Source organism: Heteronotia binoei, chromosome 8 (genome assembly GCF_032191835.1).
Source record: "Heteronotia binoei isolate CCM8104 ecotype False Entrance Well chromosome 8, APGP_CSIRO_Hbin_v1, whole genome shotgun sequence".
In the NCBI taxonomy this organism is placed as follows: Eukaryota; Metazoa; Chordata; class Lepidosauria; order Squamata; family Gekkonidae; genus Heteronotia; species Heteronotia binoei.
In genome coordinates, this window is record NC_083230.1 from 5,299,447 (window position 1) to 5,312,131 (window position 12,685).

At 46.1% G+C, this 12,685-nt stretch overlaps 1 protein-coding gene across 2 annotated transcripts in view; it reads right to left on the bottom strand.

The window, feature by feature from the left end:
• CCDC146 (coiled-coil domain containing 146) overlaps positions 1-12,685 on the bottom strand; it is a 188,215-nt gene that overhangs the window by 26,733 nt on the left and 148,797 nt on the right. For both annotated transcript variants that reach the window (XM_060244689.1, XM_060244690.1), the window contains 4 exons: positions 10,316-10,486; positions 8,404-8,492; positions 8,150-8,314; positions 6,577-6,801 (listed from right to left, as the gene is read on the bottom strand). In XM_060244689.1, the coding sequence (XP_060100672.1) occupies positions 6,577-6,801; positions 8,150-8,314; positions 8,404-8,492; positions 10,316-10,486 (650 nt within the window). The remainder of the gene's footprint in view (positions 1-6,576; positions 6,802-8,149; positions 8,315-8,403; positions 8,493-10,315; positions 10,487-12,685) is intronic.

Consider the following 12,685-nt stretch of genomic DNA (forward strand, 5'->3'; position numbering starts at 1 on the left):
ATACAGCTTGGCTCAGAAAAAACAGGTGCTTACCTGTAACTGATGATCTTCGAGAGGTCATCTGTACAGTCACACACTTGGTTTGGGTGCCTGTGCATGATCCCAACCTTTGAAAATTCGGAAGCTAGCCTTGGGCATTTTGGCATGCTTTCTCCCTTCCTCTGGGAAGCAGGCATGGACGCTGCACATGACCGGAGCTGAAGAGAAAGCTGCCTACCACTCCATTCATTTGAACTGCTGCTGGTAACTCCCATAAACTTTAGGTAAGTGACTGAGAAATGCCAGCAGTGTGGGAGGCTGGGAGGGCATTTGCGACTGCACAGATGGCCACTCGAAGATGATCAGTCACAAATAAGCAGCCTCTTTGCCTTCTTTGTGGTCTCTGTGCAGTCCCATGCTTGGGTGATTAGAGAACTAGTGTGACCCACCTAGCCAGTCTTTGCGTGGGTTTTTTGACTCATTCAGGGTTCACCGTAAGTCATTAAAAGGTCTGGGTCCTTCTGGAATGACTTGGTTCTGGTAATGTAGAATGATAATAATATAATAATAATAATAATAATCATTTTTTATTTCTATCCCGCCCTCCCCGCCGGAGCAGGCTCAGGGCGGCTCACAACATAAAACATACATTACATCAATTATACTTATAAAACATGGTTAAAACAATTACAGAGTATTAAAATTAACATAACAGTATGGCGTTATAAACAGGTTTCAATAAATTTCAGAAGTAAAAACATTTCAAGAATAAAAGCATTTCTAGCAGCATATCTAGATTTGTCACAGTTTTCCGCTAGTTGAAGGCCATCTTGAAAAGGTGGGTCTTACAGGCCCTACGGAATCCCTCTAAACATCGTAGGGCCCTCACCTCCTCAGGGAGTGGTTCCACAGTAATGGAGCAGTAATAGAGAAGGCCCGATCCCGGGTGGCTTTCAGTCTGGCCTCCCTTGGCCCAGGGATATTCAGCTGGTTTTTTCCCAGATGACCTCAGTGCCCTCTGGGGCTCATATGGGGAGAGACGGTCCCTTAGGTAGGTAGGTCCTCGGCCATATAGGGCTTTAAAGTTAATAACCAGCACCTTGTAGCGAACTCGGTATGCCACTGGCAACCAGTGCAGTCCGCGCAGCCCCGGCTGTATGTGCTCCCACCTTGGAAGCCCCAGCAACAGCCTAGCCGCCGCGTTCTGCACCAGCTGCAGCCGCCGAATTCGGCACAAGGGCAGCCCCATGTAGAGGGCGTTGCAGTAGTCCAGTCTCGAGGTGACCGTAGCATGGATCACTGTTGCTAGGTCGCGGCGCTCTAGGAAGGGGGCCAACTGCTTCGCCCGACGAAGATGAAAGAACGCGGACTTGGCAGCGGCCGCTATCTGTGCCTCCATTGATAATGAAGGCTCCAGAAGAACCCCCAGGCTCTTGACCTTGTGTGCCGCTTTGAGCTGCACACCGTCAAGGACTGGCAAGGGGATTTCCCCTCCCAGGGCACCGCGACCCAAGCACAGGACCTCTGTCTTCGTTGGATTCAACTTCAGCCCACTCAGTCTGAGCCAGCCTGCCACGGCTTGCAATGCTAGGTCCAGGCTTTCTGGGACGGAGCCAGGCCGGCCATCCATTAGCAGATAGAGTTGGGTGTCATCAGCATATTGATGGCACCCAAGTCCAAACCTCCGGGCAATCTGGGCAAGGGGGCGCATATAGATGTTAAATAACATCGGGGAGAGAACTGCCCCTTGTGGGACCCCACATACTAGTGGGTGCCTCCGGGACCGTTCCCCCCCAATGGCCACCCTTTGTCCCCGACCTTCGAGGAAGGAGGAAAGCCACTGTAAGGCCAATCCCCCAATCCCCGTGTCGGCGAGCCAGTAACTGATGATCGACCGTATCAAATGCGGCCGACATATCCAGCAATATCAGCACCGCCACGCTGCCTCGATCAAGATGCCACTGGAGGTCATCCACCAAGGCGACCAGCACTGTCTCCGTCCCATAACCCGGACGGAAGCCGGACTGGTGAGGGTCTAAGGCGGAAGTGTCATCCAAAAAACTCTGCAACTGTAACGCCACTGCCCTCTCTATAACCTTACCTAAAAATGGTAGGTTCGAGACCGGCCGGTAATTTGCCAATTTGGCCGGGTCTGCTGTACTCTTTTTCAGGAGAGGGCGGACCATGGCCTCTTTCAAAGATGTTGGAAATTGCCCTTCCAAGAGGGATCTATTTATGATATCCCGTATAGGATATCTAAGCTCCCTCTGGCAGGATTTGATTAGCCAGGAGGGGCATGGGTCAAGGTCGCAAGTTGTAGGGCGTACAGTTGAGAGGACTTCGTCGACTTCCCCAAGACTAAGCGCGTCGAAGTGATCCAAGATAACACCAGAAGACAGGCACGGAGCCTGCATCTACTGCATTCAATGTGGCAGGAAAGTCCTGGCGGAGTGACGAGATTTTATCTGCAAAAAATTTCGCAAAAGCCTCACAGCCTATTTCCAATTCTTTCATGTTTGGTCTGCCTTGGGGCAGAGTGGTCAGATTCTCAATTATCTTAAATAATTGTGCTGGGCGCGAATTTGCAGATGCAATCCTAGCCGCAAAGTATTCCTTCTTTGCAGCTTTGACTGCCATCTCATAAGACTTCATAAACGTTCTGTAGGATGTTCTCGTCACTTCGTCACGAGTATGCCGCCACCGCCTCTCTGAGTCCCTGTTTCAGTTGGCGTAGCTCCGAGGTGTACCAAGGAGCCAGCCTACTTCGGGGGCGCAGAGGACGCCGGGGTGCAATTTCGTTGATGGCCCTGGATAACCTGTCATGCCAGGTATCTACTAGGTCATCAAGGGAATTGCTAGGGGGCCAGGGGTCCCGCAGAGCCCTCTGGAACCGCTCAGGGTCCATCTGACTCCGCGGGCGAGCCAAAATAGGCTCGCCGCCTGTACATGGTCGAGGGGGCGCACCCACACGGGCCTTAAGGGCTAGGTGGTCCGACCATGGCACCGCTTCTACTGCGATACCGTCCACCAGAATCCCCGACGCAAAGATCAAGTCTAACATGTGTCCGGCCTGATGCGTGGGAGTGGTAACAAATTGGGAGAGTCCCAGTGTCGCCATGGAAGACACTAGGTCCAGCGCCTGATTGGAGGCCACGTCGTCTGCATGGACGTTGAAGTCACCCAAGACCATAAGCCTTGGGAACTCCAACGCCCAGCCCGCCACCGCCTCCATCAGGGCTGGTAGGGCGCTGGCTGGTGCGTTAGGCGGACGGTACACCAGCCAGATCGCCAACCCCTCCCCCACTTCCCACGCTAGACCGGCACATTCCAAGCCCTCGATCGTTGGGGCCAGGAGAGCCCTAAAGGAGTAACCCTCCCGTATGAGTAGCGCCACCCCTCCCCCCCGGCCAGTGGTCCGTGATTGGTGAAAGACCGAGTAGCCCGGGGGCGCCATCTGGGAGAGAGCCACCGTCTCTCCATCCCGCACCCAGGTCTCGGTCACGCAAGCCAGGTCCATATCCTGCTTGAGCAGGTAGTCCCTAAGGATTGAGGTTTTATTATTTATTATAAAGCTCTCTGGATATCCAGCAAATATAGAGTTCAGCAGGGTCTGGGAAGAAGGTGGAAAGAACAGTAGATTGGGACAAATGAAAGAATAAGATGACTTTGGGTAAAAATGAAGGATCTGGGCATAACACCGCCTTTTCCTTACAAAAAATACTGTAAGGGGTCCACCTTAAATGCACAAAGGCCGCTTGCTCTCTCAGCAGAGATAATTGCCAGCAGGAAAACTCTGCTTCAGGTTAATAGATGAATATCTGTCATTGCCAGTGGCTCAAAGGGCTTGCCCATGAGCTTTGCTAGCGCTAGCGACAGACTCCCTTCCAGGACTAAGAGCTTTCAAGGAGGTTGGAGATGAAGCATTCCTTTCAGGAAGGACTTGGTAACCCTGTGAAAATAATGTACTACCATCAACAAGATCATAGTTAGCTAATATGGCAGCCAGCTGGACCTTTAAAAATGAAACCCCAATTTCTGAATTCTGCAGGAAAACAAGGTACACAAGAGCCTCCAGGAGAGATGCAGTTTTAGGACTGATCAGTTTCAAGGTTGCATAGATCACAAAACATTTCCATGTGGCATCATAGGTCCATCGAGTAGAGGGTTTCCTGGCACCCAGCAGCACTTTCTAAATGTCCAAGGGGGAAGTTAAGGGTCTATCCATCTTGCTGTTAGTTTGACAAAACTGGGACCATGATGGCAGACCCTGCCTGCTGCTGTGATAACAGGCATGCGGCTGGAGGAAGAGGCAGGTAGCTGTTCTTCTAAAGATGATGAAGATGCAGAAACCAGGGTTTCCTGAGCCACTGGGCTAATAAAGATGCAGGAGGTCCAATGGTTGACGTCTCCTTGTCCCGGACCAACCAATTGCACTCTGAACCCGAGAACGTGCGAGACAAATATGCACAGGGGTGTAGAGTCCTGTCCTCCCCCTCCTGTAATAACATGGCCACTCGGGCTACATTGCTTGCGTCACATTGCACCACAAATGTTTTATTCTCGTCTGGATGGATTAGTACCGGTTCAGAGGTGTAAGGCTTTGAGTTTCTCAATCGCCTTCTGGCATGCCGGAGGCCAATCCAACCAAGCTCTGGGCCGCTGCGCCTCTGGCCCCTTCCCCTTGATTTTTAGAAAGTCTGTGAGGGGAAGCACCACCTGAGTCCAACGGAGAATAGCTCCTCTGTCTCCCCAGTCACTCACTCCTCTGCTCCCACAGTCTTGCCACCACACTGTCACCCCCATCCCGAGCTGTTGCAGGACCTACGCTGGAGGGTCTTCTAGGGGGGCTTCTTTCCCATTTGGGATTTTTAGGTCATCGTTGGACTTGCCCGTGTCTTCCCCCAACATGGTGAGCAGTTGAATGGGTTCCAAGTTAAAGTCAGTCTTTAACCATTGATGCAATAGCAGTTTATTAAACCTCGATAACTGTAGTAAGCATGGCAGATCTGGTGGGGCCAGTCTTTGCTTCTCTTATATACATTCAATAAAGCTGTTATATTTCAAAGAGAAAAGCGGGAAGCTTAAGCAAGAGATATACGTGGTAGTTCATTAGCCCTTCCCCTCCCAGCTGCACCATTTGGTCTCTAAGGCAACCGCCAGGCCAGCAGAGTCTTCTTAGATAACTGTTGCAAAGAGATAGTGCTATGCACACGAAAGAGCAAGAGAACATCAGAACAATAGTTTATAGGAATTCATGGCAAGACTCTTGACACATGAATCACCATTGCTATGCTCAAGTTAAAAGCCCAACTGCTGTATCTGCCGAAGGTGAAAGAAGGCAGATTTGGCAGTGGCTGCTACCTGGGCCTCCATAGTTATAGAGGACTCTTGGAGCACTCCCAGGCTCTTGATCTTTGGTGCTGGGATCAGTGGTGCCCTGTCAAAAACCAGCAAGGGGATCTCCCTTCCTGGGCTGCCATGACTTAGACAGAGTACCTCTGTCTTCAACGGATTAGTGAATTTGGTGCAGTAGGGGCAGGCTTCCACCCAATGTTCCTCACTGAGATAAACTAAGCAGAAATCATGGTCATTGGTGGATGGTAATTTTGAATAGCAACAGCACTTCCATACACCACAGTCCCAAGTGTGGGGGGGAAAGGGTGAGAGAAGGGGGGAAGCAAAAGCAAGGAGAAAGACAACTAATATGAAGAAAGATTGGGGAAGGGGGGTTTTTTGCAGTCAAAGATCTGTGGAAGATGAAAGTCATGGAAGAAATAGAAGTTGAAGAAGGGGAGAAATGTCGAGGAGCTCTTTGAAGGAGATGAGTTGTGAACAATGTGGTGTTCAAACAAGAACTGAGAGGGAAGTAGCTTTATCCTCAATTCCAGGTATGCACAGTTGATGCCTGCTCCCCAGAGTGGGGAGAAAGCACATCAAAACACCTGAGGCTAGGTCTGGAACTTTTTGAGGTTGGGATCACCCACAGACACCCAACCCAACTGTGGGATTGCACAGAGACTATGAAGAAAATCAGTGCATCTGGGCACAGGAGCTATTGTTGCTGGTTTTCTTTAATCAGCTACAAAATGACGGGGAGAGACAGGTTATTTATTTACTTATTTATTTATTTTATCAGATTTATATCCCGCCCTCCCCCGACAGGCTCAGAGCGGCTAACAACAGTTTAAAAACATTAGCAGTTTACAAACATATTAAAATTAGAGCTATAAAAACATTTCCACATATATTAAAAATCCGAGATGGCAAGCTTCTGTTTTCCATTATATTAATTCAGGGAGATTGTCGATAAAAGAGAAGTGCTGAATGAGCAAACTCAGAGGGAGGTTTCAAGAATTGGAAGAGGATAATAAAAAGTTAAAATTGTATTTTACAACATCATTCAACATTTTGAGGACCTTATGGTTGAAAATTAAATAGAAATGTATTAAATAAATCAAGAGCACTCTAAGAACACAAACTATATGGAGTAGAGAGCAGCAATAAAAAGAAATTATTTTCTGGCAAGAGGTGGATGCTATTCAAAGGGCAAACTGTGGGAGCACCCTAAGTATTTTTCTAAGAATCCAGGTACTGTACCTCTCATTTCGGCGCTGCACGGCCCGTTCATATTTCTTCCACAGCTGCACCATTTCATCCTCTACACGGGTGAGTGTGTTGGTGAGCCTTTCAACATCCATCAGCTGTTGCTCTCGCTTTTCCTTCATCTCTTGCAATGTTGCAAAAACCTTGCAGACATCACTCTGGATGCTGTCCTTGACTGCAATGTTATTTGCGTGCTTCAGCTGGTATTTGTGCAATTTTCTGAATAAAATGAAAAAAAAAACCACCTCTTCAGATTGAAGTTACATTTCAAGGAGTTTTCAGTTTGGGTGACTGTTAACCCTTCCGGCTGCACTTTTCTACCAATCCACAATATCCCCAAGGAGCTAAAATATTGCCTGCTGGGGACACATGCAGGCACTCATATAAGTCCCTGTACTGTTGCTTCAATGAGGCAAACAGCGAGTTAATCAGAAAGTTAAACCCTTTCCAACCAGTTTTAAATAAAAAGAAAAGGGTAGGAGATCCCTACAGGGAATTTTCAGCATCACACCTGGTTTGGCTTCAAGAAGCAAATGTGCAAGCAGCAGCTTCCTTGAAGTGAGGTCAGGTGAGATATGCAACTTGGATGGCAATGCACATGCCAATGGCTAATTCTGGCTTTAGCCTACCCCTTTTCCAAGAAGTTGCTGGTGGCAACTTTGCTTCCACTAAGAGACAAAGGACTCGATCAAAATTGCCTGATGAGCTTTACAGCTGAGTACTTGGGTTTACCTAATCTAAAGCCAGCTCTCTAAGCCCAATATCACACTGAAGGCACATCTTATTCAAAGCAATATTGGGCACCTAGGCCATTTCCTAAATCATAAGTACGTTTTTGTGTTTATCCTGTCAACTGTGCTTATTAATAATGTTTAATCCATGCTTACTAACCCTAATGCTTAATAGAATGTTAGCTACTAATGGTTGTGCCCTGCACGGAAAGTCAGGAGGGGTGGGAAGGAGGTTGCCAAAACTCCAAAGAGCAGCCCGGCCTTTGAAGTGCAAAATACCAGGCTGACCGCTCTGGCGCCTCCCGGGCGAGAGCAAGGACACCAACAGGAGGGAGGATGTAACTGTGCCTGGGGGAAAAGATAACCAGCGTGTGAAAGTAACAAGTGCAGGGACGAATGTAGATTTATTATGAGAAGTAGTTTAAAGCCCTGGTCTTTGAAGTATGTTCATAAATACCAATGATTCCAGTTACTCGTTATCAGTTTCAATGAATCTGTGCAGAGAGCAACATTGTTGTAATCAATAAATGAAACTTAGTTTTGAACAAAGCCAAGTCTGATCATTTTGGATACTTCAATTAATCCTTTGCTGACATATCCAACTGAACAACAGATTCCTTATCAAGCTAGTATGTAGAGATATGTGATTATAGTCCTGTTTTGAACTCGATTAGGGAGAAAGGGAATTTATTTAAAGTGCAATAAAGTAACAAACCTTTCAAGAAAGAAAAGGTAATACCCGAAGCAAAATTACAAAAATACTTGAGGCATAAATATGGAAAATTATGGAATATGGAAAATTATTTTTCAGAAGAATTATTTACTTAGATCCTCACCTCTCTTTAATTACAGCATTGTTCCTTAAGATTTCTCTCTCATTATCTAACATTTTGAGCCGCTCTTTCATTTCAGCAGTTTTGTGGTGGGCAGTGTGCACAAGGTTAACCAGTTTGTTCCTCTCATGACGTACAATGTCATACATTTTGGCAAATTCTTTCATTCTACAGTGTTATGGGAAAAGAAAGATAATCAGTCTCATGTGCCAGCCGATGAAACCACTTCATCAAAAGAGTTGTCAACATTTTCTTACTGTCTTTGGATTTCCTTTTGCTTCTTCTTATGTTCCCTTATTTCAAAATCTTTTGTTTTTATTTCTGTAATAATGTTATTCAGTCGAAGCTGCAATAGAAATAGCAGTGGCTATAATTTTGAGAACCATAAGGCTCCCTAAGAACTGGAAGACATTTGGATAAACATGCCAGGTTGTTTTTTTAACAGAGCCACAAACTAGGATTACAATAAAAGAAATCATGTTTTGTGTCTGGTTTTTGAATAATTAGTGCAATATGGACAAAGAGGTAATAAAACAGCTGTCTGAAAATACAGGATATGAGCACACAGGTGCATATATGTGTACAAGTGCAACGCATATACAAGTGGTCAGTTAGTCTCCTGTTCCTGGCAGGCAGCTGGTTTCAACCAGTTTGGTGTAGTGGTTAAGTGCGCAGACTCTTATCTGGGAGAACTGGGTTTGATTCCCCACTCTTCCACCTGCAGTTGCTGGAATGGCCTTGGGTCAGCCATAGCTCTGGCAGAGGTTGTCCTTGAAAGGGCAGCCGCTGTGAGAGCCCTGTCCAGCCCCACCCACCTCTCAGGGTGTCTGTTGTGGGGGAGGAAGGGAAAGGAGATTGTGAGCTGCTCTGAGATTCAGAGTGGAGGGTGGGATATAAAACTAGTATCATCATCATCAATCATCATCATCATCATCATCATCATCATCATCATCATCATCATCATCATCATCATCATCATATTGTTCAGCCACTTCAAGGCCCATTTCTTTACCTGGGTACCATTTTGTCAAAATTTCAAGCAATCTCAAGAGTTTGGTCAGATGCTACAAGGGCTGCTTCCACACAAGCATTTTACTGTGACAGTGCTTTCAAACTGCCAGCACTTTTTTTGAGTATTCACAGAACATCTTCTAATCTTCCACTTTCCAGATTTCCCCCCTGCTTTGCTCCTGTCTTTCTCATACCTACTCTACTACGATCAGTTCCATGCTATCTGTATGGGAAGGTGTGCATTTTCCCACTCACATAGACATAACTTCCCTTCTGCCAGTCCTTCATAGCCATTTCCCCTGCTACACCAACAAAGAGCTTTTTGAGAGCTACGTAGATCATTATAATGATCTATTTCTATAATCATCTAGTTAATCTGGATTCCTAGTTTTCATTTTTTTTAAAGTATGTCGCTACCATTTTTCACTGTAGACCCATAAGGGAAAAAAGGCAGGGAGTTTTGTCCAGATTACCTGGAAAGGAATGGCATGCTGCAAGACAGCTGCAGAGAGGAAGGAATGCACTGCTCAGCTGAATATGTGGATGCCCCAGTGCTGCTGTAAATGCCTTTGCATTCACAGTGTGATGGAAACAATATGGAGAATCACTGCTGTGTGGATGCACTCAATGCCAGGTGGGTTATGCTGGACAAAATTTGATACCAAAATGTCAAAGCTCTGTATTGTATTATTTGAACTCTGTATTTTTATGACTGGAGACTGAAACAAAAACCAAGCATTTTATTTGCACATGACATTTAGTGAGCATTAACAGCAGTTTTTGATCTTTCCTTCCAAAACGCCTGCTCATTAGGGTCCATAATATGAGAATATTTTGAACTCCTAGAGCTCTTGGCAGTCACAGGGTTTAAAATCCCTGAGCTGATACTCATTGAAACAAGCACCAAAAGACAAAGTGACTTACCCAGCTTCACACTGCAGTCCCATTTCTAGAGATTTCTCCATGGGATGTGGGTGCAGGAGAGGAAGAACAACAATCAGTACAGACTTGCCAGTGGTTTGGAGGTGAAACTAGGTTTGAGGCATTTGTCCAACAATAAAAATATGTAGGCCAGAAACTACAGTTTAGGACAGAATTCTGCAGACACCTGGCAAGTCCAGGTAAGTTAACATGCAATTTCATTTAGATTCTTCTTACCTGTGCTTTTAAAAAGTCCTTTGATTTTTGTTCCCTCTCATCAGCTTTGAGCTGAGTCATGCGTATCAAGTTGTTTGCTTCCTCTCTGTAATGCTCTTGAGCTTTAAAAAGTTGGTCTTCTTCAGCAATGCACTGCTCCAGCATCCGTCCCTCAACATCAGTGGATGTTTTCTAAATAGAAAACACCAGAGACCACTTTGCCTTTTTCTCTTTCACATATCACATTCAATGTTGACAGAATGCCACACTTGTATGCAGTCCCTTGCCTTTCCCTAATCCTTCAGTCTCAGTAACTTTGTCTAAAATGAAATCCTGCTAATATTACTAAAGTACTCAGGGACCAAAAAGTACTAAATGCCCTACAGAACACAGGAATCCCTGTCTGACTGGAGCAGCTCAGGAACTAGTGAACTGTCGGGGGAGAAGGCCACTGGTTATCAAAAGGTCATTATCCTCAACACATGAAACGTAATGACAGATACTTACCAGTGGCACTGGAAGAACCTGCCTGTGGCTGATGGGACCCACCCACATGTCCTGGCACAGAGAGTAGGGGTAAACCCCCTGCAGTAGCTCAAGCCCATGGTGAAATCCACTGAGCAGGTGGTTGAACGCATGTTGGGACAGTACACAGTCTTATCTGCCGCAGCTGCCCAGCAGTGGATTTTGTCCAATGAGCCAAAGACCCTCGAAGAGGCTATCACCTTGATGGAAGCTTATGCAGCAGCCAGTGGGGTGTCAAAAGAAAGGAGGCATGGCACGGGCAGAAGAATGGCAGGTCTGAGTGAGAGGGGACCAAATGGCAAGACTAGTCTGGGACTGCCTAGGTCTGAGAACAAAAAAATGAACACACCGTATAAGAACTGAAACAAACAAAGCAACTGTGTATAATAAATTGACAATGCAGCAAAAGAAAACCTTTATAGTCTCTTAACTTATAATATATCAGAATTTCTAGTGCTCATCAATACTCTGCAAAAATTCAATAATGTATCAGATTGCACAATACGACAGTGCTAGCGAAATAAATGTAAATTATTTCTAAGGTGAGGTGGATGAAAGGAAGAATAATGTAAATAACTGTTCTTATCCACCTTTTAAAAAAAATTCTGGCCAAAGACTCCTGAGGGGCCCCAATACACTATAGTATCAAAAAATGTTACAGAATCACAATCCTTTTGATATGAAAACTTTATGCTATTGTGGCAGGAATTCATCCATCTCACAATGCCTTCCAATAAACGAGCTCAGATATCACCAAAAAGACATAATCAATAAGCCAGTTTTCAGGAAGGGCAGGATAGAAATGCAAAAACCCAAACATAATAAGCATTATAAGCAGGGACTGATTGGAGCCAGAGGAGAACTTCACTTTGTGGGAGAGAATAGAATAGTCTGAGTTACTTTATTGAAAGTTTACCCTCTGATCTGCATCTGAGAACAAGCAGGAAGGGGAAAGAGGAACTTGTGCTGGAATGGGGTGGAGGCAAGGGGAAACGGAAGACCCCAGTCAGCCAAGAGGGCCTGTATGTTATGCCTGAGTGTTATACGTGAGTGCATATCTGGTAGGCTTGCCAATCCCCAGGTCCCAGCGGGGGATCTCCCAGTTTAGCAGGCTCCTTCCCGCCCCCAGTCAGCTGGCCGGTGGGAAGAGCCCCGCCCCCACAGCCTCCATGTGCCTTTCCATCTCAGAAGGCTTAGAAGGCTTGCCTCTTGAATGGTGTGTGTGCCTTTAAAACTCTGGAGCTAGGCTGAATGGGAGTGGTGCGAGCCTGCAAAACAATATGGTTGTTGGGAGAAAGGGAAGAGATTAGAGAAGCAGCTATCTCCCTCCATTTGTTTTGCAGCCCTTTCAAAAGTCTTTGCACAGAAAAACAGAGAGAACTTCTGATTTCCCTGTGTTAGTTTGAAGAACTTGGTTGAGTGTACAGCATTCAACAACTTCCATGGTGAGTAAATTGCCCCAGTGAGACCACAAAGTGTGTGCTTCCAAACTGTGTTTATTTTGGCAGTTTTGTGTGTGTGTGTGTGAGAGAGAAGGGGGGAGTGGAAGTGCAGCCAGCTGCTTGGGAAATGAGGAAATGAAGACTGTATTCAGGGGAACTGCACTGCTGTATTTCTATGTATTTATTTTAGGGAATGGGGAAGTCTCCTGGCCCCACCTCCAAAGTCCCCAGGTATTTTCTGAGTTAGACTTGGCAACCTTACTATGCAATGTGAATGTCCTCACATGGACTGTTCTGAGTTGGAGGCATGGACAGCACTGGGAGTAGGAAGACCCTGATCAGAGAAGGACCAAGGGGGACCCTCCATTGTATGCATGGGAATGTAAAACTGTACTATACATGCATGGTATGGGTGGAAGGGCAC